This window comes from Protopterus annectens, chromosome 11.part0 (assembly GCF_019279795.1).
Source record: "Protopterus annectens isolate FY-2018-M chromosome 11.part0, PAN1.0, whole genome shotgun sequence".
NCBI lineage: Eukaryota > Metazoa > Chordata > Ceratodontiformes > Protopteridae > Protopterus > Protopterus annectens.
In genome coordinates, this window is record NC_056745.1 from 311,033,961 (window position 1) to 311,060,845 (window position 26,885).

A 26,885-nucleotide genomic window follows, 5' to 3' on the forward strand; every position below is an offset into this window, starting at 1 on the left:
TCAGATTTTACAATACCTGACTGAGATGTTGGACAAAGGCCTATCTTTTTCTTCTATTAAAATCCATGCGTCTGCCATTTCAGCTCATTACAATACGGATCCTCCTATTTTTTCACATCCTCTACTATGACAGAACCTCAAAGGGGCAAAGAATATAAGACCCCCTAGGAGAGCACCAGTACCTACTTGGGACCTCAATTTTGTTTTGGAAAAATCTAACACTGCCTCCTTTTGAACCAGCCAGCACAGCTGATCTAAAATTCTTGTCATGGAAAACTGCTCTGCTCCTAGCAATAACTTCAGCAAGAAGAGTTTCAGAGTTGCAGACATTGATGGCTGTGGAACCTTTCCTCATTTTTCACCAGGACAGGGTTTCTCTAAGGACGAACCCAACATTCATGCCAAAAGTGGTCTCCAATGTGGCCTTAAACCAAACTATTTATTTGCCTACTTTCTACCCAAATCCCCAGAATAAAGGGGAGAGACGTCTGCACTCTTTGGATATTCACAGGCAGCTACGATTTTGCTTGGACAAAACAAAAGCTTTCAGAAAAACTGAGCAACTGTTTGTAGCATATGCTGCACGATCACAAGAAAAACCTATTACAAAGCAGACAATCTCCAAGTGGATAGGACACTGCATCCGCTTCTGTTATGCACAATATGGCAAATCTGTGTCTAAAGGCATTAGGCCTCATTCTACCAGAGCAGCAGCCACTTCAGCAGCTTTCGTCAGAGGGGTACCAACCAAAGACAAATTAGAAGCTGCAACCTGGAGCTCAGTGCACACTTTTACCAATTTTACCAAGCACTACCACCTACCTCTCTACTCCAAATCCGGAGCAGACTTTGCCACTGCAGTTCTGCAGGGCTTGTTAGCCTCGCCAAATCCAATCTAGACCCAGCCACCCTGCCTAAGCTTTGGGATTCTACCCAAGTGTAATGACTGCAACAGTGAAACACGATTAACATAGTACAGTTGTGTACTTACCATAAATGTAGATGTTCAAGTGTATTCACTGTTGCAGTCCTGGTTACACACCCACCATCCCCCTCTTTGCTGGGACTACTCTGTACTTCTTAACTCTATACAACCTATGTGGTGTATTTGCTTTTAGAAGAAGAAAATGTTTTTATGATGTATGCATGGTTGTTTGGCATATTTTTATCTTTTCAGCCTTCCTATCTGGGGGCACCTGACATCTGGGGCAAGAAAAACTGAAGAAAATGGCGTTGGTTGCAGCTTTTATACCCTGGCGCACTGACATCAGCGAGGAGGCGACAGCAACCGATGCCGGACCAAGACTTTGGAACTCTGGCCAGCTATGAGTCGCCTGTCGGCAGGATAACCCCAAGTGTAATGACTGCAACAGTGAATACACTCGAACATCTACATTTATGTTAGGTACACAACTGTACTTTTTGACCCAGTTGCTGTAGAATTTCAGGAGTCAGCCTTCCCTTATGGCAAGAAAGGTCAGAGTTTTTCCACACCTGTATGTCATTCTTATACCAACTGATTCTCTAATATTAAGGGAGGGCATAGGGGGCACAAGGAAGGGGAGCTAAAGCTTTGTAGACTAGAAAGATGTCTGAGCCGTGGCAAGATGCATCTTGAATAATAACAGATACTACAGCAGTGATCTATTCAAACATCTACTGTTTTGGTAAGTTAACCTTCACAACTATACTTTCCCAATTTGTCTTGTGTTGGTCACTTAGGTAATAAACAAGGTATGGAAAGTATCATTCCACTGCCTGGCTTTTGGGTATCTTTTGTCTGGCCATCCCCACAAACAAACACAAAAAAATTGGCACAGCCACTCTTCCTCATTTCTGTTATCAGCACTCTACTGGCAGCTACTGTTCTTTCCCTTTAGCACCTTCTTGAAGAAATTCTTGTGTATCTTCCCCACATCTCTTCTGGCCAGTCATGCACTATATTAACTTTTAACTGCCCTGGTTCTGTCAGGGAACAAATATTTGAAGATGGCACTACCTAATGCACCCTTTATACTAGTCCTCTTGCTGGAAAAGGGATTTCATTCAGAGCCTAGGAGGAGGGATGAGTTCTGGAAGATGTGTCAGCTGTGTAGGCTCCCTGCAGGCAGAATAACCAAAAGTCAGGACTGCAAATGTGAGAGTATTCAAACATACACTTTTATGGTAACGTCCTATCTTTTTTCTGAATTTAAAGTTGGCTTTTAAAAATAGAAAGTCCTGTCTTGCATCTGAATATATTACCTTTTTTAAGTTTTACAAGAGATTTTGTGTGTGATAGCACATGATGATGTGATATATGTAGGAGTACTTTCCCTGTTAGCTTACTTAATCAAAATTCAGTCTTGAAAGTAACTTGATCTTCACCATTGTTCCTCTTTGTGGATTTCAGTTTGAAGTGCTGTTAACAATAACAGACTTTAGAAGTATTCAGAAATGCTTAAAGCTGTGCATGAACTGGGGAAACATTTTTAAAAGCCTTCCCACGATTCTTACTATCCATTAGAGATGACCCTTCCAGACGAACTGCCCAGTACGTAAAAGATCGTTTGATCAGAAGACTAGTAGTTGTTTATGCACTGGTCACTATGTGGCAGTGTACATATAAAAGTGAACACTGCAACAACAGCTGAGGTGTGTTTTTCCACTGCTGCATGAGCTGTTTGTCTATGACACTCGACCTAGAAAATTGATCTCACATGCTGTGGTTGTTAATATATTCAGCTTATTGAACAGATGGAGTTTACCTTTTTGTGTGAAAGTTTTAACCAGTTTTGTGCAACATTCTCATTTTCCTCTCTGTTTATGTAAACAGTAATAAACAGCAAGTAAACTGAAAAGTTGACTGACTTTGTCAGTTGGAGAATTATTCGAGGACTGTCTCCACAGTTTGTCCTTTTACCTGTTGCAGCAGAGGTTGTTTTTTTAATTGTGTGGCAGCTGATTTTGGTTTGGAAAGATACCCATATTTTTAGTAGCTGGCAGAGGAAGGCTGCTCAGGTTTCCATGAGCTCCACTGCATCCTTGAGGAAAGTTTGGAGCATGTGGCCAGGGGCTTATCTTGTCTTTAGCGAAGAAAGGAGGGCAGATATTAACACGCATCATGTTCTTTCCTAGGGAGTTTAAGCCTGAAGTTGCTGGGTTTCCTGTGCTCAGGCTAAGCTAATGAAAATAGCAGTAAGTAAGAAAAAACATTAATCCTGCCCCCTCACTTAATTTTTCAATGCACTCCATATTTCAGTGAAGCTTCACATACTGTTAAGAGTTCTCTCTCTCGCACTTCTGGTATAAATTCTTCTAATGTTGCATGAACAGAACAAATTTGTAATCGGGTTTCCCCAAAAAATGCGAGTGAACTCTGAACTATAAGCATTAAACACTGATTTGCATAAGTCTATTTATTCACCTGAAAATTATTTGTCGTTAAGCCCAGTTTTTTTTTTAGTTGACTTGGTTAAATTAATTACAAGTTAATGTATAAAATGTGCTTTCTTGCTTAAAATGTATTGTTGCACTTCTCATACATTTGTGTTTTGCAGCTGATTTATTTTCTGGATATGCTACTGTTGAAGCTGCAGGTGGTTTTAAGACAAAACCAAGATTATGGAATATTTTTTGATATTTTAGTTGGTAACTGTTACATATTTTCCTTATGGCCATACTGAAAATTATTTTAAGTAAGTTTACTGGTACAGCGGTAGTGTTGTTGCCTTACAGCAAGAGGTTCTCCCATTCGATTCTCGGCTTGGGAGTGCCTTCTGTGTGGAGTCTGCATGTCCTCCCCACGGTCGAGTGGGCGTTCAAAAGACATGCGTTGAATGGGCGTGCCTTCGTTGAAGGTTGGGCGTCGGGCTGGCAACTTGACACTATAAAAAACAACTGCCAATCATTAGCGGACCGGAGTTCCGCTGTGGCAACCCCTAACCGGGAAAAGCCGAAAGACAAACAACTGGTAAAAATGTACATACGCACACATGCAAAAGATTGTGGCTAATCAAACGCACCTTACTACTGTAGAGAAACAACTACTTATTTACATTATGGTTTCACTAACAGAGCATCATGTGTCAAGGTTTCAAGGATGGGTGTTCCACCTGTGAGAAGTAGCTAACAAATTGTCTTACTAGGATACAAGTCTCCCTCATTGTTGAATGTAGTATGGAAAAGTGAGGCATTGTGGGTACATTCTTTCATGATGTTATGTCAGGTATTTTCAATTTCAAGAAAATTTTCAAGGGGCGGTGCTAATGAAGAAAATTTAATTACAAAAAAATAACACTATTTGCAACAAATACTGTAAAATGCAATATGGTATATGGTAAGGTGAATACTTACATTACTAAGTGTTGGTTATTTACATTTTATATGAAAAGTGTGGGAATACAAATAAAAAATACAGGTGTGCTTTCTCCTGATGTATTAAACATCAGCAGAGAGGTTAACTCATTACAGCTGTGTGCGCCTCCAGGTGTTTCTGCAGTTAACTCCTACCAACTCCTCTAAGCTTCAAATACTGCTTGTTCATATTTGCATTAATTCCAAAACCATGCTTACATATAAGTTAGCAGAAGAGTTCATCTTAAAGCTTACATGATGGTAAACACAATAGTATTGATATTTGACCACTGTCTAATGCAGCTAAAGAGATATTGAATAATATGTGTATACTGTTTATTTGTATTGTAAATAATTTCAAATATCTCAACATTCAGATAACACAGACCAAAGTACATAACCTAATATGAAAGCTCACAGCTGTATGAAGAAGATCCTGCTGGCAGTGTATCTTGTTTGAATAGTTAGAGTTTATCATAAGCTGTTTATGCAATATTACAAAATTAATATTTATATACATTATAAAATTAATATTTACTGCCTTTAAACTGGATTTTATAAGTAAAAATAAAGCATCAGACTGACTGGATGCCACCAATATAAAGATAAATTCATCCTGAAGAGTTTGCCATTTATATTTTTCTAGTAACACCTGGGTTACAGGGATACAAATATTTGTTTGAACTGTAAGATGATAACTTCATTTTCAAAGGCTCAAGCCATGCCCACTGTTAGTTAAGGACCACACTCAAAAGAGCTGTACTGAAGAGAATGAGTTAAGCAATTTTTTTTCATCATTCTGTTACATTTGTATTTTTTTAGCATTGATGCTACAAAAGGTGAGGAAAAACTGGACCACCACAGCTTCACCAGTAAGTAAACTCATTTGTTATGATTTACTGCTATAATGGCCCTCCGCAAAGTAAGAGTTTCCTTTGCTGGTCACTTAGATGAAGATGGCCATTGCAGTGAAACTTTAATTCTATCTTGTAGTTTACCAGCCATATTCTATACCACCCAAACCCTCTGCTTACAGCTTCAGGCACTTAGTGAACTATGCAATGCTATCTAGTCAGCTTTCTCCTTCAAGACAATAGCAGCACCCACAAAAAATCAATTGGGCTTGCCTGCATTACAACAAAATTTCCCCAGTCCCAATGTCCTGTGCAAATATCAGGCAGATCAGTTGTATTGATTCACAAAATTACATAGGTCTGTCATACTATTTTACCACTTTTACAGTGGTTTTACTTTTTTCCACCACAAAAGCTAGCATTTACAGTCAAACTAAACAAGCTTTCTCCTCTATCTTCCCAACTAACACCTCATTTTACAGAATTTTCTAACCTAAGCATACCCCCTCTATTCCATATAATTAGAATCCAGGTAATGACCCCTCTCCTAATTTCTTGCATAGGATCAGTCTGTGTTTCACAGATGTTCATCGTGCATACAGCTGCAGTCATAACAGATGGGTTTTCCTGCCGTCAGGCGGGTCCTTGGTCGGCCGAATTCCAAAGTCTAGGTCTGGTGTCGGTTGTTGTCGCTTCTTCCCTGACGTCAGTGCGACAGGGGTATAAAAGAACCAGCCAACGCCATTTTCCCCAGTCTTTCTTGCCGCGCGGTGCCCGAAGCAGAAGCAGTTCGCAAGTGCCGGTCGGCCAGCTCCTGAGATTACGAATATCTGCAACCGAAGTCTTCTTGAAAGCTAAGTACTCCGTTGGGGAAACTTTTCTTGCCTCAGACCGATGTCAGACAAAGTTAATAATTGTATTTCTTGTGGGAAGCAAATACCGCATAAGGATTTTCATTCCCTCTGCATTCCTTGCTTAGGCCCAGACCACGACGTCTCGGCCTGTCGTTTTTGTGCTACATTCAACAAACAATAAGCGTCAATAAACGTTAAGCGTCAATAAACGTTAAGCGTCGGGCGGAGTTCGCCCAGCACTTTTTTGGCAAAAAATTTAACTACATAATGTCGTCGGATACTCCAACTCCAGTTTTGACTAAAAGACGCAAAGATAAGGACCGACACCATGCCAAAGCCGACTACAGGTGGCCCGGTTCTCAGCGAGGCACCTACGCAGCCCCTGACTACCGACAACACTTCATTGGTGGTGTCTTCTGTACCCGAGGTCGCAGGCTCTTCGGCCCACACCCCAACTACAGATACCGAAGCCACTCTTGGCGGTGAAACTCAGAGTTTAGACAGGTCTGCCTCCTCTCAAGGTGTCTTCAGGCCTTCCTCTTTTTTTTCCATCAAGGCTTTCACTTAAGACAGTTCCTCAGAGGGGCAAAGAATATTAAACCCCCAAGGAAACAACCAGTGCCTGCTTGGGATCTCAATTTCATTCTAGAGAAACTGACTTTGCCTCCTTTCGAGCCAGCTGCCTCAACGGAACTACAATATTTGTCCTGGAAAACAGCCTTCCTGCTGGCTATCACCTCAGCTCGCAGGGTTTCTGAACTTCAAGCCCTCATGGCTGTGCAACCTTTCATCATTTTCCATCAGGACAGAGTTTCCTTACGAACCAACCCTTTCTTTATGCCAAAGGTAGTATCCAGGGTAGCCTTGAATCAGGCTATCCACTTATCTACCTTTTACCCCAATCCTCAAAACAAAGGGGAGAGGCTACTACATTCTTTGGATATTCACAGGCAACTACGTTATTATTTGGACAGAACAAAGCCTTTCAGAAAATCAGAGCAGCTCTTTGTGTCCTATGCTACAGGGGCTCAAGGCAAGCCTATTTCCAAACAGACAATCTCAAAATGGATAGCCCACTGCATACGCTTTTGTTACTCTCTTCATGGTAAAATTGTACCTGCAGGCATAAGGTCTCACTCCACTAGGGCCACAGCTACCTCTGCAGCTTTCCTCAGGGGGGTTCCTACCAAAGATATTTTGGAAGCTGCCACTTGGAGTTCTGTGCATACTTTCTCCAAGCACTATCACCTGCCTTTATACTCCAAATCCAGAGCAGGTTTTGCCACTGCAGTTTTGCAGGGCATCCTTGCTCCTCCTAGTTCCACCTAGTGCCTACCACCCTTATTTTAGCTTTGGTATTCTACCCATCTGTTATGACTGCAGCTGTATGCACGATGAACATAGTACAGTTTTGTACCTACCATAAATGTAGATGTTCGAGTGCTAATACAGCTGCAGTCCAAGTTTCCCTCCCTCCTTCCCCTCTGGAACATAACACCTCCACATACAACCTGATTGGGGTATTCTTTTATGGTGTATTTGCTTGCAACTACTGTTTTTTGATTATACTGCATTGCATTATTGCATAAATTTATGTATTGCCTTCCTTCTGGGGGCACCTGACATCTGGGGCAAGAAAAACTGAAGAAAATGGCGTCGGCTGGTTCTTTTATACCCCTGTCGCACTGACGTCAGGGAAGAAGCGACGACAACCAACGCCGGACCTAGACTTTGGAATTTGGCCGACCGAGGACCCGCCTGACGGCAGGAAAACCCATCTGTTATGACTGCAGCTGTATTAGCACTCGAACATCTACATTTATGGTAGGTACAAAACTGTACTTTCTGCTGTATTTTTCTACATGCTTGCATTTTTATACCTAGCCATCTTCCCCTGCCACAAGGGAAGATGAGCTCTTTTATTTGCAATATATAACATTCAAACTTCTTCAGATTCATTTTATATAATGCTTATATGTATTATATATAATAATATATGTTTATATATTGCTTGTATAAGACAAGTTCTCTTTGATTGTAGTCATGTGACAGAGCTGATAAAAGCACTTTCACATGGTGATTTTAAAATGGATCTGAAGAAGTTTGAATGTTATACACTGCAAACGAAAGCACTTGTCCTTTGTATTTTTTAACATTTTTTTAACTGAGTATTATTAAATTGCAGGCAACTGTTGCCTTTATAAGGTTTTATCATTAAAATGCAAAATTCTGTTGCAGTTTGGTTCGTTTGTGTATTTGGATATACAGTTTGGTTCTGTGAACTGCACCTTTGTGAATAGGCTCAGTGATTCTCTCTGCAGTTGCTTAATAGATAATGTATAATTGATGTTTTACCTGTTAAGAACATCTACAACTCTTAATATGCACAACTTAGTTTTAATATCTCTCTTTTTTTTTTCTATTAACATCTTGTTTGTATTATAATGTAATATATCTGTAACTATACATACTGTAATGCAAATGCATTGCTCCTTACCTTTTGTACATCATTTTTCTGTATTTGTATGCTAGCTCTTATCTATAACTGTCCTTTATGTTCGATTCAACATTTTTGTCACTTTCTGCCCTAAGTAAATGATTCTGGTGTAGAGCAACAGCTGTTGTAAGCAGACTTAAGTTTATGGCTATGCATGTGAGCTTTAAAGAAATCTGCAGTAAAACTGAAATAGTTCAGAGAAGTGTTAATTATAATGCATTTCCAGCATTAGCGATACCATTATTACAGTTGCTGGAAATGCACTAGCAATTAGCATTGCCAAATATCATTATTACAGTTGTGCTGGTGACAGCAGTAATCAAAGCATTGTTATATGAGGTAAGGAGCATTATACTGCATTCTAATTTAATGTGCTTTGCTGGACTTTTCAGAAATTACATGTTGGCAAACTGTTAAATGTGTTGTTTATGTATGTATGTATGTATGTATATATATATATATATATATATATATGGATGTATGCTACAAATACATGCAAGCTCTAGGTGATTTGGTCACATTGACTGATGTTGATGTGACACCTCAGCCCCATGTTAAATAGTGAAAAATGGGGTTGCTGCTGATGTGTGCGTTTGTTTGTATGTATAAATAGCCCTCCTTTCCTCCTTAGTAATGCTTGCTAACCCTAACCATGTACCTTATCTTAAAATAACCCTTTCTGTAAAACTGTCAGTACAGAAGGCAGGCTTAGGTACACATCATCCACACCAGCAGTTGACCATTACACTAAATGTATCCCCTTACTTAACCCTTAACCGTGACCTACATACATTTGCACATACCCATTAAGTTTGTCCCTTTGCCCAACCCTAGCTGTCATATGAATAGATCACACACATGTACTAACCCTTCCCCATTACATTAACCCTAACTGACATATGATTGCATACACACTTCTAGTCCAATATTGCCAAAAAGTTTGATTACTATATATATAATATATATATAATGTGTGTATATATATAATGTGTGTGTGTATGTATATATATATATATATATATATATATATATATATATATATATATATATATATATAAATGTGTGTGTTTATATATATATATATATATATGTGTGTGTGTAAATATATAAAATGTGTGTGTGTGTAAATATATATATATATATATATATATAATGTGTGTATATATATTTATAATGTGTATTTTATATATATATATATATATATATATATATATAATGTGTGTATATATATATATATATATATATATATGCACACACACACACACACACACACACACACACACACACACACCTTCCCCAACAACCAAACAATGCATCCTGCACTAGACATAGGCAGGGGGGCTGCACCCCCCACACCCCCTACTTTATTATTTTAACTCAGAGATCGCACAGACACACAAGGTAAACTCACTACCACACATTACAGTCCCTCACACACACACACACACACACACACACACACACACACACACACACACACACACACACACACACACACACACACACACACACACACACGCCACAGTCACAACACACACTTTCACACACTACACCCCTCACAAACACACTTACACACACTTACACACACATACTTACCTGAACCGCAACACCAGAAGCGCTAACACAAAATCCCTTAACATCAGGATGTGAGAGTGTTCAATCTCGCCGTTTGTTCGTACACATGGGTGTCAGAGCCGATCCTTGGCTCCGAGTCGGCCGCTTAGCAAAGCTCTGCATCCAGAAGAAGCTCGAGACCAACCTACCTCCCACAATTCCCTGTGTCTTTACCTCAGATCTAGTTTGCCGCTGCAATCGATCGCATCGTTCTGAAGAGCTCTGAGCCAACTGGAACCGATAAGCTAACTTTTCAAAGAAAATTTTCTTTAAAAATTTCTAGGATTGTAGACTTATATAGTGTGTGTGTGTGTGTGTGTGTGTGTGTGTGTGTGTGTGTGTGTGTGTGTGTGTGTGTGTGTGTGTGTGTGTGTGTGTGTGTATGGCCTGGTTTCCCCTTTAACTATATATGTAGTGTTTTAATACATTTATATTTAGTTTAGGTTACCTGGGGCCTACCCCACCTACTAAAACCCGGCTGTACCCCAAAGGGCAACGAGGTGGGAAAATGTGGTTTCGTAAACCCCAGGGTTCTTTCCCAAGCACACAGGGTGATGCCCCCTCTAGAGGCAGGGGGGGGGGGGCAGAAGTGGGAGACGTCACCCTGGCGGCAGCGGGGGTCCGCAGAACCAAGGCGACAGGGAATACTATCTCTGGGAAGCCTTTCCCGACTGTCCTGCTCTGGAGGCAGTCGGGGGGTCGCTTAGCTTTATACCCTCAGGCCTGGCAAAGTCTTACTTCAGACAATTGGGTAAAAAGCATTATTACCAGAGGTTACAAAATTCCATTTCTACTTCCTCCGTTACCACAGAAAAGATTCCTAGATGTACCGCCCCATCTGCGTGAACCTGCAGCTATAGAAATTTCAAAGCTGCTAAAAAAAAGGGTCATCCAACCAGTCCCGGTGGACCAAAGAGGATCCGGAACTTACTCAAGGTTTTTTTTAGTTCCAAAAAAGACAGGGGACTGGAGGCCAATTCTGGACCTAAGCAATCTCGATACCTATGTGAAGAAAGAAAAGTTCCGGATGGTCACGCTTCAATCGATCCTTCCGTTCTTGCAGAAGGACGACTGGATGTGCTCAATAGATCTCAAGGACGCATACTGCCACATCAAAATGGCCAGAGCGTTCAGAGATCACCTGCGCTTCCGGCTGGGAGCCAGCCACTTTCAGTTTCGGGCCCTGCCCTTTGGTCTAAGAACAGCCCCCAGGGTTTTCACCAAATGCATGGCAGTGGTAGCGTCTCACTTGAGACGCCTAGGATTCCGGGTGTTTCCATATCTGGACGACTGGCTCCTTACTGCCACCACCGAACGTCGACTGATACAGGCCAGGGACTACACACTCAGCCTTTGTGTTCACCTAGGGATTTCGATAAATTTCGAAAAATCTGCCTTACAGCCATCACAGCATATTTCGGTTATAGGGGCAGATTTGGATACCCGTTCCTTGCTTCTAAGGCTCCCCTCCGCAAGAATAGCTTCCCTACAAAAACACATATATCTCCTTCTGTTGTCCAAGAAATCCCCAGCCAAACTAGTTCTGAAAGTCTTGGGACTCATGTCAGCTTCCCTCATTGCAGTTCCCATGGGATGACTACACATGAGAGTTCTCCAATGGCTGCTGTTCGCACAATGGTCGTTCCAACAGTTACCGCTGACACACGAAATTCACATTACAAACACCTGCAAAGCACACCTGTCTTGGTGGTTACAGAATCGCAATCTCATTGGCGGCCGACCGTTTGTGTTACCCACTCCAACAGCCACAGTGACCACGGATGCTTCCCTGATAGGGTGGGGTGGCATCTTTCAGGGACAGACAGTCCAAGGCGAATGGACCAATCTAGAGTACAACCTGCACATCAATGTACTGGAGATGAGGGCAGTGTTTCTAGCGTTGCAACACTTCTCCTCCCTTCTACCTCTAGGGACTATTGCAGTTCAACTGGACAACATGTCCGTAGTTTGGTATATAAACAAACAAGGAGGAACCAAGTCTTACCAGTTGTGCAGAGAGGCCATGAGAATTTGGCAATGGGCAGAGTCCACGGGTCGCTTTCTGATAGCAACGCACATCCCGGGGTTATCCAACGTTATAGCGGACAGGTTGAGCAGAGCCATCCTGTTACCTCACGAGTGGTCCCTCAACCAGACAATAGCGGAAATGATATTCCGCAAGTGGGGCCAGCCTTGCTGCGATCTGTTTGCTTCTCCAATGAACGCCAAATGCAGAAGCTACTTTGCCCTGTTACCCCCTCCAGGGGATGTCCCCAGGGACGCTCTGATTCACGATTGGCCCCCGGGTCTCCTGTACGCTTTTCCCCCTATACCTCTGATACCGAGATTTCTCCAGAAAGCCAAGGATCTAGAAAGGACTGTAATTCTCATTGCCCCATTCTGGCCTCGTCAGATTTGGTTTCCCTTTCTTCAAGCACACCAAATACGGGAGCCCTGGATTCTGGACCCGGTGCCAGACTTACTGACTCATTCGTCAGGAGCTCCCCACCAGTCGCTCCTGTCCCTCAGATTAGCAGCTTGGCTGCTCCGCTTCCCTTCTTAGCCAGGTCTGATCTTCTCTCTCTCTCTCCAGCGGTTGAAGACATTCTAGTAGCCTCTCATAAGGCTTCCACTACAAAAATTTACACTAGTAAGTGGAAACGTTTTGTATGCTGGGCGACTGCACAGCATTTAGATCCCTTAATAGCTCCACTAAACAAAGTTTTAGAGTTCCTATCCATGCTGTTTCACCAGGGAGCCTCTACTGCCACCTTAAGGGTTCAGTTGGCTGCTATTTCTAACTTTCATGTAGGAGAGAATGGAGCACCTGTTATGGCTCATAGGCTTTGTAAAGCCTTTTTGAAAGGATCCTTTCATCTTAGACCACCAGTCAGGTTTCCTACAGCTCCGTGGAATCTAAACCTCCTCTTATCCCAGCTAATGTTACCATCTTTTGAACCAGCTTCTTCCTGTTCCTTAAAGTTCTTGTCCTGGAAAATTCTCTTTCTAGTAGCTATCACCTCAGCCAGACGAGTGTCGGAACTTCAAGCTCTTTCCATTAAACAGCCATATTTAATATTTCATCCGGACAGGGTATTTTTACGCACCAACCCTTCTTTCCTCCCCAAGGTGTGTTCAGTTAACAACATTAATCAATCCATTGAGCTTCCCACATTTTTCAAAAATCATTCCAATAAGCTGGAGTATATGTTGCACAAGTTGGATGTTCATAGACAACTCAGATTCTATCTAGATAGAACGAAAGATCATAGGAAAGCAGACCAGCTCTTTATAGCCTTTGCGGACAACAAAAAGGGCATGGCAGTGACGAAGCGTACTCTCTCCAAATGGCTAACTGATTGTATTACCTTTGTTTATGCTGCTTCTAGTCAGAGTTTGCCCACCAAACCAAAAGGACATTTTACTAGATCAGTTTCTACATCTTTGGCTCATGCGGCCCGCCTACCTTTAGACACTATTTGTGCGGCTGCCACTTGGTCTAAACCACATACGTTCATCACTCATTATAAAGTGGATAGGATTTCCAGGGACAGAGCAACCTTTGGTTCCACTGTGCTCAGGAACGTTCTTCCGTGAGTCTCTCAGGGTCACGGAGCTAGGGACGCTACCCATGCGTAAGAACAAACGGCGAGATTGAACACTCTCACATAAAGAAGTTATGTTCTTACCATAACGTTCCATGTGGAGTGTTCATCTCGCCTTTGTTCTTACATTCCCACCCTCAGGTCAGGAAGAACGTCCAGTTTAGAGGTCTGGTCTGTTTATCTCCCGCTGCTGGTCTCTCTCTGTTGTGCTACTGGTTTGAGTTGCACTCCTTGTGTATATGTATGTATTGGAGGTTTACATTATTGTTGCTGGATCTGGTGCTGTTTTGCAAACTAGATCTGAGGTAAAGACAGAGGGAATTGTGGGAGGTAGGTTGGTCTCGAGCTTCTTCTGGATGCAGAGCTTTGCTAAGCGGCCTACTCGGAGCCGAGGATCGGCTCCGACACCCATGTGTAAGAACAAAGGCGAGATGAACACTCCACATGGAACGTTATGGTAAGAACATAACTTCTTTATTTTGCATTTCGTGCTTCTGGTCTTTCGGTAATGCGGGGTTTTGGTCATCTGGTCTCAGTGTTTTCAACGTCGGGATTTTGAGCGTTTGGTATTTCGTAGTAATCCCATATATATATATATATATATATATATATATATATACACATATAATGTATGTATATATATATATATATATATATATATATATATATGTATATATATATATATATATATATATATATATAATGTATATATTTCTGTGTGTGGATGTGTGTATAAAAAATTGTCTCTCTCTAGATGAGTATTGTGTGTTCCTTGGATTTTTAACTTTTTTTTTTTTCATGGAACACATACAATCATCCTTAATGAGAAGTATAAAAACATTGAATACAGATGTTGCATTTAATTTACTGTCCTTGAAGTTCTGAAGTAATTACTAAATTCTGTTTTTAGGCGGTCAGAGACCTGCGATATTCTTTTTTCAAGAAGGCTTTATTTGGCACAGTATCAGACAATGGAACCGTAGTGCTGTGGGATGCCAATACTCAGAGTGCCTATCATATTTTTGACATTGCTCACAAGGCTCCAGCATCAGGACTGTGCTTTTCTCCAGTCAATGACTTACTGTTTATTACTGTTGGATTAGATAAAAGGGTTATTTGCTATGACACTGCAAGCAAATTGTAAGTATGTTTGAATTTTGTACATTTTGTATCTGTGATCTATTAATGTTTATGTAACATTTATGCATGTATAACCCACAGTATCTTTTTATGGAAATAAGATTTCACTGTTACCTGTGAGATGTTGTGTAATCTTATTGGTCTGGACTCGTCTTGGAGATGGATTTTAAAATGTTACAGTGTAAACACTGCACCTTAGTGTGAGCCCTCTTGTTAAAAGTCAAACAATGCCTTGTGGAATATGTCTTAAGGGGGGTCCCTAATGATTCATCTTGAAACTTTTCATTGAGAATGTATGTTAGAGAGTAGTCAAGATGTGAAGACTTGACAAGTACATAAACTGGCACACATTACATCGCAGTAAAATAACTTTGATTTTTTTGTACAGGAGGTTGTACTATCTACCCTGTTGCATATAAAACTGTGGGATTGCACAGCCTGAGAAGCAACAAAAAGTTTTGTGTAACTAGTTTTTTTTCTTCACTGCAGCTTGCCCATCCTTTGAATGTATCTTTCTGTCTTAACTGTCTCCAACAGAAGTTGAACTCTGGCAAAAGCCTTTGTCAGCAGTTTAAACTTGCACCACATCCGAATTTGTTAAAACATCTCTTCCCTTCTCCCCCTGCTCATACTGAGTGCATCGTTGGGTAACCCCTCATAGAATCGTGTTGCAGTCCAAAGTGTTCATGTTACTTCCTTCATAGAAAGTGGCAACATGTGCTTGTTTTATTTATTTTGGTTTGCTGATACTCTTCCATGTAGTAGATATTGGATGTTTTGGAAGATAGGTTTTTGAATGTTTTGGAAGATGGGTTGTTTTAGGTTGTTATGACCAGACATTTTGGGATCTGTTCTTTTGTACACATGTTCATATTTAAATCAGAACTGTAGCACTTATTAAAGGAGATAAAAAAATGACACCGAAAGAACTGAACTGCGACAATAAATCCAACCACAGGACCACCAGAGTAACTTTAAGCGCTTTCACTCACTTTAATGCACATGAGCTTCATCAAATGAAGCTCATGCATTAGAGTGAAAATGCTTAACAAAGTTACTCTGGTGGTCCTGTGGTTGGATTTATTGTCTCATTTCAGTTCTTTCAGTGTCATTTTTTTATTTTGTTTTTGGTCTAGTTTATGTGAGTTTTTACTTATGAAAGGAGCTCTTTTTTACAGCATAGAAGTGAAGATTTCAGCTTCTCAAGTTGATGTAATGAATAATTGTGTATGAAACACACTGACCCATTACCTTCCCCTGCGATTCATAAAACCTTCTTTTACATGTTCCTTATGGTAAATAGACAGCTTGCATTCTTGGACTGAATTCTGTTGTGTCCACTGATTAAATTAGTATTTTTCCTGGTTAAGTAGTGCTATCTTCAGATGCATAATGAAGCTTGTTAGCACACATTTACCCAAACAGCACATTTACCCATTTCTTTAATGTTCAGATCTTTGATCACTGTTGAAATGGTAAATTTACTCTCACTTTCTGCTTATGTCCCTATTAATTGCAGAAATGTTATCACCCCTTGCTCTCTTCCTTGATTGTCATACTGTCTGTTGCTGAAATGTTAGAAGTAGCCCTCATCCCACTGTCATCATATTGCTTGAAATGATAATATAATTTTCTCTCTTCTCATGTCATTTGCTTGTTGAAGTTATTGCCCTGCATCCTATGAACCATTATTTTTTCTGATTAAAGCACTGTTTTGTACATTCCTCCTGTTTTATCATCCATGATTGGATCTTGAAGTGTGGATCATTGTTAGAAGCTTGCAAATACTGCCCTCCCAGCCTCCCTCATTGTCACATTCCAGATTATTGGTGAATTCATTAAAAAAAAAAAAAAAAAAAAAAGAAAACACTCCCATTTGTCCCAAGCCACCATGTTCCAGACTTTTGCAGATATTTCAGAACCCTCCTTTACCTCTCCTGTTGCTGGTATGTCCTTTGTGAACAGAATCACAATTCAACACTACTCTGAATTACTTACATAGATGAGGAATAACCTTGTACATAGGCGCAGTTCATGAAATGGCTGCAGTTTGCATCTATTATCATATTGTTAGAATGACAGATTTATAAGCCATGTAAATGTGGCATAAGGTGTTGCTTCCATAGCAGTTTGGAGTTAGCATCCCAACCCTTCCTTGCTTTTACTTTTACACGTTGCAGAAACTAGGTGCACTTGCAGTCCACTTTTTCATGTGTCTTTTACCTCCTTTGTGCAAGGTTGCTAGTCAGAAATTTTATATGCATTAGCAGAATGGCAATTCACATATATGTTTGCTTATGGGCTTCATGAAGCAACCAGGTGCAATAGGGCAGCATGGTATTATCTTCCAGTAAATAGTACACCATTACAATCCGTCATTTTGTAGTATTACGAAGAGTGTAAGCTCCCTTGCATAACTCATTTCCTTTTCATGAGTTGTGGTCTGCAGCTTCACCCATGCAGCATTATTGCTTATTATACCATGACCCCCCCAAAACGTGCACGCTGATTGGCCAGCGTGCCCGTTGTAAATCGAGTTATACTAATGGAAAAAGGTCCGGTCGCCCGGACTTTTTTCCATTAGTATAACTCTTTTTTTTTAAAACACTGTCTCGCTATGTTAAATGGGTTTAACATAGCGAGACAGCTTTAAAATAAGCAACGGAGATCTCCGTTGCTTATTTTAAAGCTGTCTCGCTATGTTAAACCCATTTAACATAGCGAGACAGTGTTTTAAAAAAAAGCAACGGAGAAAGCAAGATCTCCGTTGCTTTTTTTAGTGTCTCGCTATGTTAAATGAGTTTAACATAGCGAGACAGTTTTAAAATAAGCAACGGAGATGTCCGTCCTTCGTTACTGCCTGTCCTGCCTTGCAACTTGTTAAATTTAAATTTTTAGTGGCTATTTGTTTGTTTGCAAAGAAGTTTTGTACCCACTAAATCCAGTAATTTTGATTGCAAGAAACATATAATACCATAACACTTTCTTATACAGTGAATGTCCCATTTAGACCATGGTGACTGCTTCAAAGAATGTGAACACTGGTGGAAGTTCAAACAAGCTACAAAACGCAGTAACATATTTGCTTTCCTAGGGAAAGACTTTGGTCTTTAGAAAGTAGACATAAAGGGAATATGTCAAACTGCTAAAGTCAGAAAATATTAAGTTGCTAATTCAAAAAATGTCAGAGTACATAAAGATCAAAGTCTTCACCTGTAGATTTTTTGGTCTTCTGCCATGTGTTCTTTTGTAAAGACTTGCACATTAGTTTTACTGTCCCCAGTAGCAGGAAGATCATCTGTTCTTGCTATCCCAAGTGACTATCAACTAACATGAGCACCTAAACTTTAGTTTAAACTGAAATTCTTTGTGTCAATACAGACTGATATGAAAGAACTTGAGCAAGAGGGAGTGTATAAGTACTTGGGAATTAATGAAGGATAAGCAATAAAACATAAACAAATGTGAATAAAACTCAGTAAGGAATACTTTAGAAGACATAAATTAATCATGAGAACAGCATTGACATCTAATAACAAGATCCAAGCTATAAATTAATTTACTCTTCCTGTCCTAACGTATAGTTTTGGAGTGAATGGCCCCAAAAAGTGTTGGATAGATTAGATATTAAAACAAGAAGGATGATTCATGCTCACCAAATGATTTATAAAAATCAACGTATACCAAGATTATATATTCCCCATTCCGAAGGAGGGACGGGCCTCCTTGAAATTGATTACATGTATAGATCTGCAATCGTGGGATTCCACACACATCTACTGACCTCACAAGATCCAAATGTAGTTAAAGTTTTGAAACATGAGGAGAATAAATCTAAGATGACTTCTCTGGTTAATTTAGCAGAAGCATATCGACATCAAGCAGGAATGGAAATCAAACCAGAAGTGGATAAAAAACAGGCAACAACTGAATGTGCCAAAAAACAAAAGAAAGAATATAAGGTGAAGGACCAGATACGAAGGCAAGAAATGTGGAAAAAACATAAATATAGTTGCAAGTATAGAAAACTTCTGGAAGAGCCTCGTGTTGATCAAGAACGAACACAGGAATGGTTAAGGAGAGGCGAATTCAAACCAAGAAATGAAAGGTTAATATTGGCAGCCCAAGATAGTGGGCAATGTACATGCTGGTACTTTTCTACTGCCACCAAAATAGCAGCCCCAGTCTTCTTAATGTAAGAAAACACACTGGTTAGCCAAAAGTGAAAAGGCAGCAACTAACTACAACAAATAATTATCATTTTTAAGTTCCCTTGTGTGTTTCCAAATCAGACAGACTATGCTGCCTTTCTACTCCCACTAGAATTGCAGTATCCACCTTCTTAATGTAAAAACACACATTAGATATTGAAAATTGAAATGATATTGAAAGCAAATCAGATAACTAGCTTCCACAAATAATTCTCACTTTAAGCCTCCTTGTGCACTTCCCAACTCACGCATACTAGGCTACCATTCTACTCCCACTAACTAGAATTGCAGTCCTATTCTTGTTAATGTGAGAATACACTTCGGTTAGTCGCAAGTGAAAAGGTGCCAGAAACGAGTCTTAACAATTAGCTGCAAGTAATTGCAAGGTGATTAAAAGGCAGAGAAGCCAGCAATGAGGAACACATGCACATACTTGAAGGTAATTTCAAAGTACACCAGCTGCCTAAGGGGAGGACCTTCCCAGTTTCTTCTGTCAGTAACCAGTATGATAAGCATAGGGGGATAAGACTGGGAGGAGCTTCTAGGACTAGCTGTGCAGTTGATGTAGCCTCCAAGCATAAAACCAAAACAGGAATAAGGAGGGAGCCAAACTCGGAAAAACTTCTAGACCCAGCAGAGAAACCAAAAAGCAATGCAGACTGTAAAAATTCCCTAAATTAATGGCTTTAACTTCAGATAAAAACAAAAAACACACAAAGCTGATTTAAATGATAAGTGCAGTTGTAAATGTACTTTAAAATATAGTCCAAATGCTTTTGTTATCAGCTTGCAGTAGTCTCAACACTGAGATGGTGGACTGTTTGTGTGATGTTCTTGTCCATCCCCAGGCCATGTTGACTATGGATGCTTCCTGACTGCACTAGGGGACTGTCCAAGGTACCAAGGTGAGGGACAAATGCAGTTTTTTTGTCAGTATCTTGGAGATGAGGGCAGTTCTACCATCGCAAGCTTCTCAGGACCCTCTCCCCAATGCTGTGATTGCCATCCAGACTGACAACATGTAGGGTATCTTAACAAACGAGGAGGAACTCTGTTCTATCCCTTGTGTCGAAAGGCTATGAGTGTTGCAATGGGCAATGCCCTCTCTGGGGTTTACAGTAGTAGTCCACATCCTGGGGAGATCCACCCGCATTCTGAAGGACAGTTTGAAAGGAGCATTCTTCTCAGTAATGGTTCCTGAATCTGGACATAGTGGTACACATTTTCAACTGCTGGGGTACTCTGTGCTGTGATCTTTCTGCTTCCCCATCCAACACAAAGCACAGCAACTTTTATGCCCTGATACCTGCCGAGGGACACACTTCTGCATGTTTGGCCTATCCCCAATGCCCTTGATAATCTAGTTTCTTCAGAAAGCAGCCTGTTGCATAGCAGCTTGTCATTCTCATTGCCCTGTTCTTTTCCCGACTTGCATGGTTCCCTTTCTTCGGCTTTGCCTTCTTCACCTGCCCTGGGTGCTGGATCCAGTTCTGGAATTTATTTCTCATCCTTTGGGATTATGCATCCTAGGACTTTGCTCCCTCAAGCTAAACTCACGTTTTCTCCAGTTCTGGTGATTGCTAGAGATCCCAAGCTCTCTGAAAGAATTCTACACTTCCTTTCTTCATCCCAAAACCCCCTCTACCAGAACGGTTTATGCAAATAAATTTAAGCGCTTTTTATTTGGGATTCTTCCAAAGGCATGGATCTCTTTTTTTCAGCCCTGTTAGATGCCATTTTGTACTTCGTGGCTGGTCTTAGTTATTCCACTATTAAGGTACAACTGTCTGCAGCTGTCAGCTTCCATATTGGCATGGATAACTTTCCTGTAGTGGCTGTGAAGCTCTCTAAGGCCTTCTTGAGGGCAGATTTTTGTTACATTCTCCTGTTGGGATCCAGTGCCTCCTGCAAGTTCTCACTAGACCCACCTGTGAACCTTCAGCCATGGTATCCTTAAAGTTTGTGTCATGAAACATCTGTCTTTGGTGGCTGTCAGCAGCAAAAAGAGTGTTGAAACTTCAGGCATTGTCCAGTGCCTCCTTACTTGATGTTTCATAAAGAGAGTCACCGTAAGGATCAACCCTTCTTTTCTCCCTATGGTCACTTTAGAGTCTAACTTAAGTAGCCCATTTTCTTGCCAGTGTTCTTTCCAAATTTCAGTAGCAACGGAGAATATTTGCTTCGTTATTTGAATGTTCATGGACTGTAGATTCTGTTTGGATAGAACCAAAAGTGTCATAAAATCTGACCAACTGTTTATCTTGTTCGAAGTCAAGACTTGACAAGTCTGTTTCCACAGTGAAACCTGTCCATGTGGTTCTCTGATTGTATTTCCTTTGAGCACTTCTTAAAGACAATATCTTTATCTGATAAACCTAAAGGTCATTCCACAAGGGTGATGGCTACTTCAACTGCTTTTCTTCTTGCAGACTTTTGTTATGTGTGCTGTAGCTACCGGGTCTAATATTCATACCTTTGTGTCCCATTACAAACTAGATGTACAGTCTAGGTCTAAAACTTCATTTAGCTCAACAATTTGGTGGACTGTCGTCTTGCTTGGGACTCTTCTCCACAGGTTGAGACTAGATGAAAAAAGACATCTGGAACAAACGTGCATTTACTGTAACGATAATGATATGCTGTCTTTATCCGTCGGTTTCAACCATCCCCCCCAACTTGACCCTTCACGCTGTCTTTTTTTTTTTTTTCAGTGAATGTTCCCAGTCACCCTGCACAGGTGGGTCTGTTTCTACCACCCTCTGTTCCACAACTTCACTTTCTGCATCCTGATATTGCATTTTGGGCATTTTTCATGGGGCAAGCTTGATTTGAGGAGAAAATGATACAATAGGGGCTTATAGATAGAGGAGGTGGTTTTCTGGATGTGAAGATTCTAAGTATGGCCGGCATCGCATCCGATAAAAAAAACAGGTTGAGACGGACAGATAATGACTACACAGAACTGTCATTATGGTAAGTGTATAACTTTCATTTTCTTGCGCCATGGCATTTCTTACAATGTGTTAGTGTTTAGGTTTTTGTTGTTGTGTTTGCTGAATGTTTATTGTTAAGGTTCATCTCCCTTGTTTAGAGATCATTTATTCAAGAAGGTGTTTGTGGTCTGATCTGAGTCCTGCATGAAAAGGGTGTTCAGATGAGTGTACTTCACTGGGTTAATAAATGTAAATAGCTTAGAAGGCTAATATGTAGCTCAGCCAGTCATGGGATAGTGGAACAGATTGTCCATTATCAAAATTATTTGCCATACATTTAACTGTTCATGTGGGAACTCCTGTAAAGTTAAAGCACAGTCATCACAGAATACAGAGTGCGAATAATGAGTTCTGATATTTTTTGAGTAGAGAGATAGGTATGGCACGTTTTTATTCTTTTCTGGAAGTTCAGCTTTTCTTCAATAAAGATAAACAGTGACATGTAATTAATGGTAAGCAACTGTTTTGCTATGACAGGCTGCTGAAAACACAAGTTGTTGAGGCCCCTTTAACTTCTGTTGACATCATGTACGATGGCATTACCTTGGCTCTGGGATCTTCTCGAGGGAAAATTTACCTTTTTGACTTGAGGATGATGACATCACCATTAAAAACTGCTAGTGCCCATAAAACATCTGTAAAGTGCTTAAAGTTTCACAACAGCACTAATCAAATAAAGGTAAGAAAATTTCTTTAGTCTTGTATAGATTTCTGATTTTTCCCCAAGGGAAATTTTTGTTTCATTTATTTTGTAATTTAGCTGTGATTTTTAATGTCCGTAAATGCAGAAAATATATATGCAGTGTGTTCGCTTCAAGATGCAGCATGTTTTTCATTCATAGGACCAAATTTGTTGCTAGTTAGGTCTTCTCATACTCATTCATAGTTTCAGGGTTGAAATTAAACTTCTATACAGGCAGTCCCTGGGTTAAGGTCAAGATTGATTTTTTAGACTGTCCTTAAGTCAAATTTGTATGCAAGTTGAAACAAGTACACATGGTTCTTATTAAATGTCACTTAATCAAATGTTTGCCTCAGTCTAGCATTTATTTTACTTTTCTTTGCATATAAAACACTTTAGAAATACTTCCACGTTAAAAAAACTTACACTTAATACTATATACTGTAGTATTAATACTGTAAGTACAGTGTAATAGTACAGTAACTGTTCATACACTACAGTACAGTAGAACGTTCCATAGAAAAAAAATGTTAAACTTACCACATTGTAAGCTTCACTTCACATATCTGTACTACAGACATCACCCATGAATGTTTTCCACTCTCCTGAACTTTCAAACATCTGCCAGACCTCCTACTGTCACCTAGACCCTAGTGAGCCGCAATGTCATTTGCCCATTCTACTGTACAGTACAGTAAGTGCTTCAATACTGTACTGTGCAAGACAGTGGTCTTGACCAATCAGATCACCAGTACAGTGATATTAGATCTCTTGTTCTCCGTGAAGGCGGAAGTAACTGCTCTAACAAGAGGTGCAAGCAGCTTCACATACGGGGACAACAGGGAAAAGGAAAGTACAGCATAATTATTCATTTTCAAGGTAATATTTGGGCAACTTAAAGAATTTTTTATTGTCATGTTATTTCTGACATTGCGCCAGCCCATTCTTATCTGTGGGTTGTCCTTGTGTCAGATGTCTGTAACCTGGGGACTGCCTGTGAAGTGTGCCACCCACACATACCACTGCCAGTTTGTCTTTTAGCATGAAATCTTCCAAGGAATTTGGTCTCTGTTTTTCATAGTGACTTGCTTCCATAATGTGTAGTGCTGTCTAGAAAACTCAGTGGTTGCTCTTCAGTGGATGTTCTTCGTGTTTCACTGTTGCAGTCATTACATTTGGGTAATCTGCTGGCAGGTTGCCCTCAGTCAGCCTGATTAACAAAGTCTTGGGTCCTGCGTCAGTTGCTGTCCCTTCTTCCATGATGTCAGGTCTTCAGGGGTATAAAACATGCAGCCGACGCCATTACATCAGTCTTTCTTGCCTTGCGGTGCCCGAAGCAGAAGCAGTTTGCAAGTACCGATCAGCCGACACCTGAAATTTTCGTTTTCGAGTTTCAGAACCAAAGTCCTCAACTAAAATCTAAGTACCCCATTGGGGAAACTTTTTCTTGCTCCTTACCGATGTCAGTAAAAGTTAATAATTGTATAACTTGTGGGAAGCAAATACCTCATAAGGATTTTCATTTGTACTGTATTCCTTGCCTAGGCCCTGATCATATAACGTACCTTGTTGTCGGTTTTGTGCTAGATTTAATCAATGCACTATTAAATGTCGGTATATTTTTGCTTCTACATATTTTGGCTCACGATTTAACTATCCAGAAATTACGTTGTTTAGCAGTCTGACTACCGGAATAGCTAAAAAATGTAAAGAAAAAGACAGAGACAAGGCTTCGAGGTCCAAAACTGATGACGCTTCTCCTAAACCATTTGCTAGTTCGCCGGTACTGAGGCGCTTTCGCAGCCCCTGATGCCCGCTACTTTTGATTCGCAGGCCTCTACTGAGACCCATTCCGAGTCCGGTATGCCGCAAGATGCTTTAAGTATTGAACCCGCGGATGTCTCTACCTTAGATGGGTCCAGAACTCTGCTTCTGAGGGTATTTTCAGGCCTAAAGATTTGTATATTAAATAGACGCCATCTTAAGGCTAAAATCTACTTCTGTGACTAAAAAACCGACGCTTCGGCCAACTTGTACAGGCCCCTATGCCTAAAAAGCAAATGATCAAAATGGCTGAAGATTTTAATTACCTTGATCAGGGGTAGCCAACTCCCTCCTGCTAAGAAGCTTAGGCAAGACATTGATTATGAATCTTCCGATCAGGATTCTGTTTCTTCTACTGAACAGGATTTATCTATACCTACTTATGAGGACTCTGAAACAGAAGATTCCATTCCTTCTGCTTCTCCCCCTGAGGATTTCTCTTTTGGAGAAACTTTCCATACCTTAAGAGAACATTTCCACTGGGAAAGTCAGGATATCTCTGAATCTAAAAAGAGTCTTACAGATTTTCTTCTTCTTCAGCATAGGCCTTTAGCTATACCTCCTGTTCTAGACATTGTTGATGATGTTTTTTCAGAATCTAGTATGGCTCCTGATTCTTTGCCTCCAGCTCCTAGTAAGCCAGACAGATACTACAGGGTTCCTGACTCACACAAATTCCTTTTCAAAAATCCTACTGCTGATCTTGAAACTATTTCTCAGGGCCCCAAGTGCATTAAGGCCTCTACTGTTAAAAATCCTACCGTTTCTGATAGAGATTCCAGGGCGCTGGATAGATGGGGTAAGAAGGTTTACACGTCTGCAACCTTGGCAATCAGGGCTTTAAACTGTCAATTTCATATGCTTAAATATCAACAGCATATCATGGAACTACTTAAACAGAAAATGATGTTAATCTCTGACTGTGTGGAAAATAAAGATTTGCAGGATTTATTACTTTCAGCTGAACAAGTTGGAAAACATACTTTGCAATGTGGTTTTGATTCCTCGGAGGCCTCTTACAGGGCTGCTGTAACTGGATCTGTGCTAAGAAGGCATGCTAGGCTCAAAGAGCAAACTCTGCCTGACCATGTTAAAGCAAAATTGTTGGATGCTCCTTTACAACAGGACCGTCTCTTTGGTAATAAGGCTGAAGAAGTGTTAAAAAAGATGGAAGATAAAGCTAAATCCATGCAAATTGTGAAAGATTTCTTACAAGTGCAACCTCCAAGATTTAGTAGGCACTGGCCTACTAGGAACTGGTCCTTTCCAGTCCCTTCGAGAGCTGCTCAAGTCAAATCCAGACATTCCAAAGGCTCTAGGTTTCAGTCACAAGGAACTTTTAGAACAAAACAATTGGGTGCCTCCACCTCCAAATCTGGTAACAACAAGGCACCTCCCTATCTCAATGACTTCCCTCTACAATCACCAAGCACTTGCCGCCCCTTTGGGGGGAAAACTGGCAACTTATTATCCAGGACAAATGAGTTTTAAATATAGTATCCCAGGGATACAGATTTCATTTCCACATGTTGCCAATCCCAAACGGATGGCCAGATATGCCCCCAAATCAGTGGGCAGAGGCCCAGAAACAAGTTCTGTCCCTCATGAACATTGAGGCTATTCAACCAGTACCAGAAGAGGAAAAGGGACAAGGTTTCTATTCAAGACTTTTCCTGCTACCCAGAAAAGACAAATTATGGCATCCAATTCTGGACTTATCCACTCTAAACACATTTCTTGACATTCCAAAATTCAAGATGCTGACTCTTCAACAGTTACTACCTATGCTAGGCAAAGATGCCTGGTTGGTAACTCTAGACTTAAAAGAAGCTTACCTGCATATTCCAGTCAGGGAATCATGCAGAAGATGCCTCCGCTTCAAAGCAGGCTACTTGCATTGCCAGTTTTCTGCACTGCCCTTTGGCTTATCTACTGCGCCCACGGTCTTCACAAAGTGCCTGGCTCCAGTAATTGCATTTTGCAGGCAAAGAAATATTCAAATGTATCCATACCTGGACGATTGTCTAATTCAGGCAGAAAACAAGGACATTCTTCTAAAGCATTTGGCGTTTGTAAAAAGGGTTCTAACTTGTCTAGGGTACACCATAAACGAAAAGAAATCGCAACTGGTACCCTCTCAAAAAATTACATTCCTGGGTGCATGCTTGAATACAACAGCCCAGATGACTTACCTTACGCCAGAAAAGTAAATTCAATTGGTGACTTCAAACAGGTAGCCACAAAAACCCTGCTATCTGCAAGACAGATTCTGCCTG

The 26,885-nt window shown here is 40.6% G+C and overlaps 1 protein-coding gene across 1 annotated transcript in view; it reads left to right on the top strand.

Annotated features, from left to right (window-relative positions):
• NEDD1 (NEDD1 gamma-tubulin ring complex targeting factor) overlaps window positions 1–26,885 on the top strand; it is a 955,822-nt gene that overhangs the window by 244,249 nt on the left and 684,688 nt on the right. The window contains exons 6-7 of the mRNA XM_044087817.1: window positions 14,670–14,899; window positions 22,581–22,782. Of these exons, the coding sequence (XP_043943752.1) occupies window positions 14,670–14,899; window positions 22,581–22,782 (432 nt within the window). The remainder of the gene's footprint in view (window positions 1–14,669; window positions 14,900–22,580; window positions 22,783–26,885) is intronic.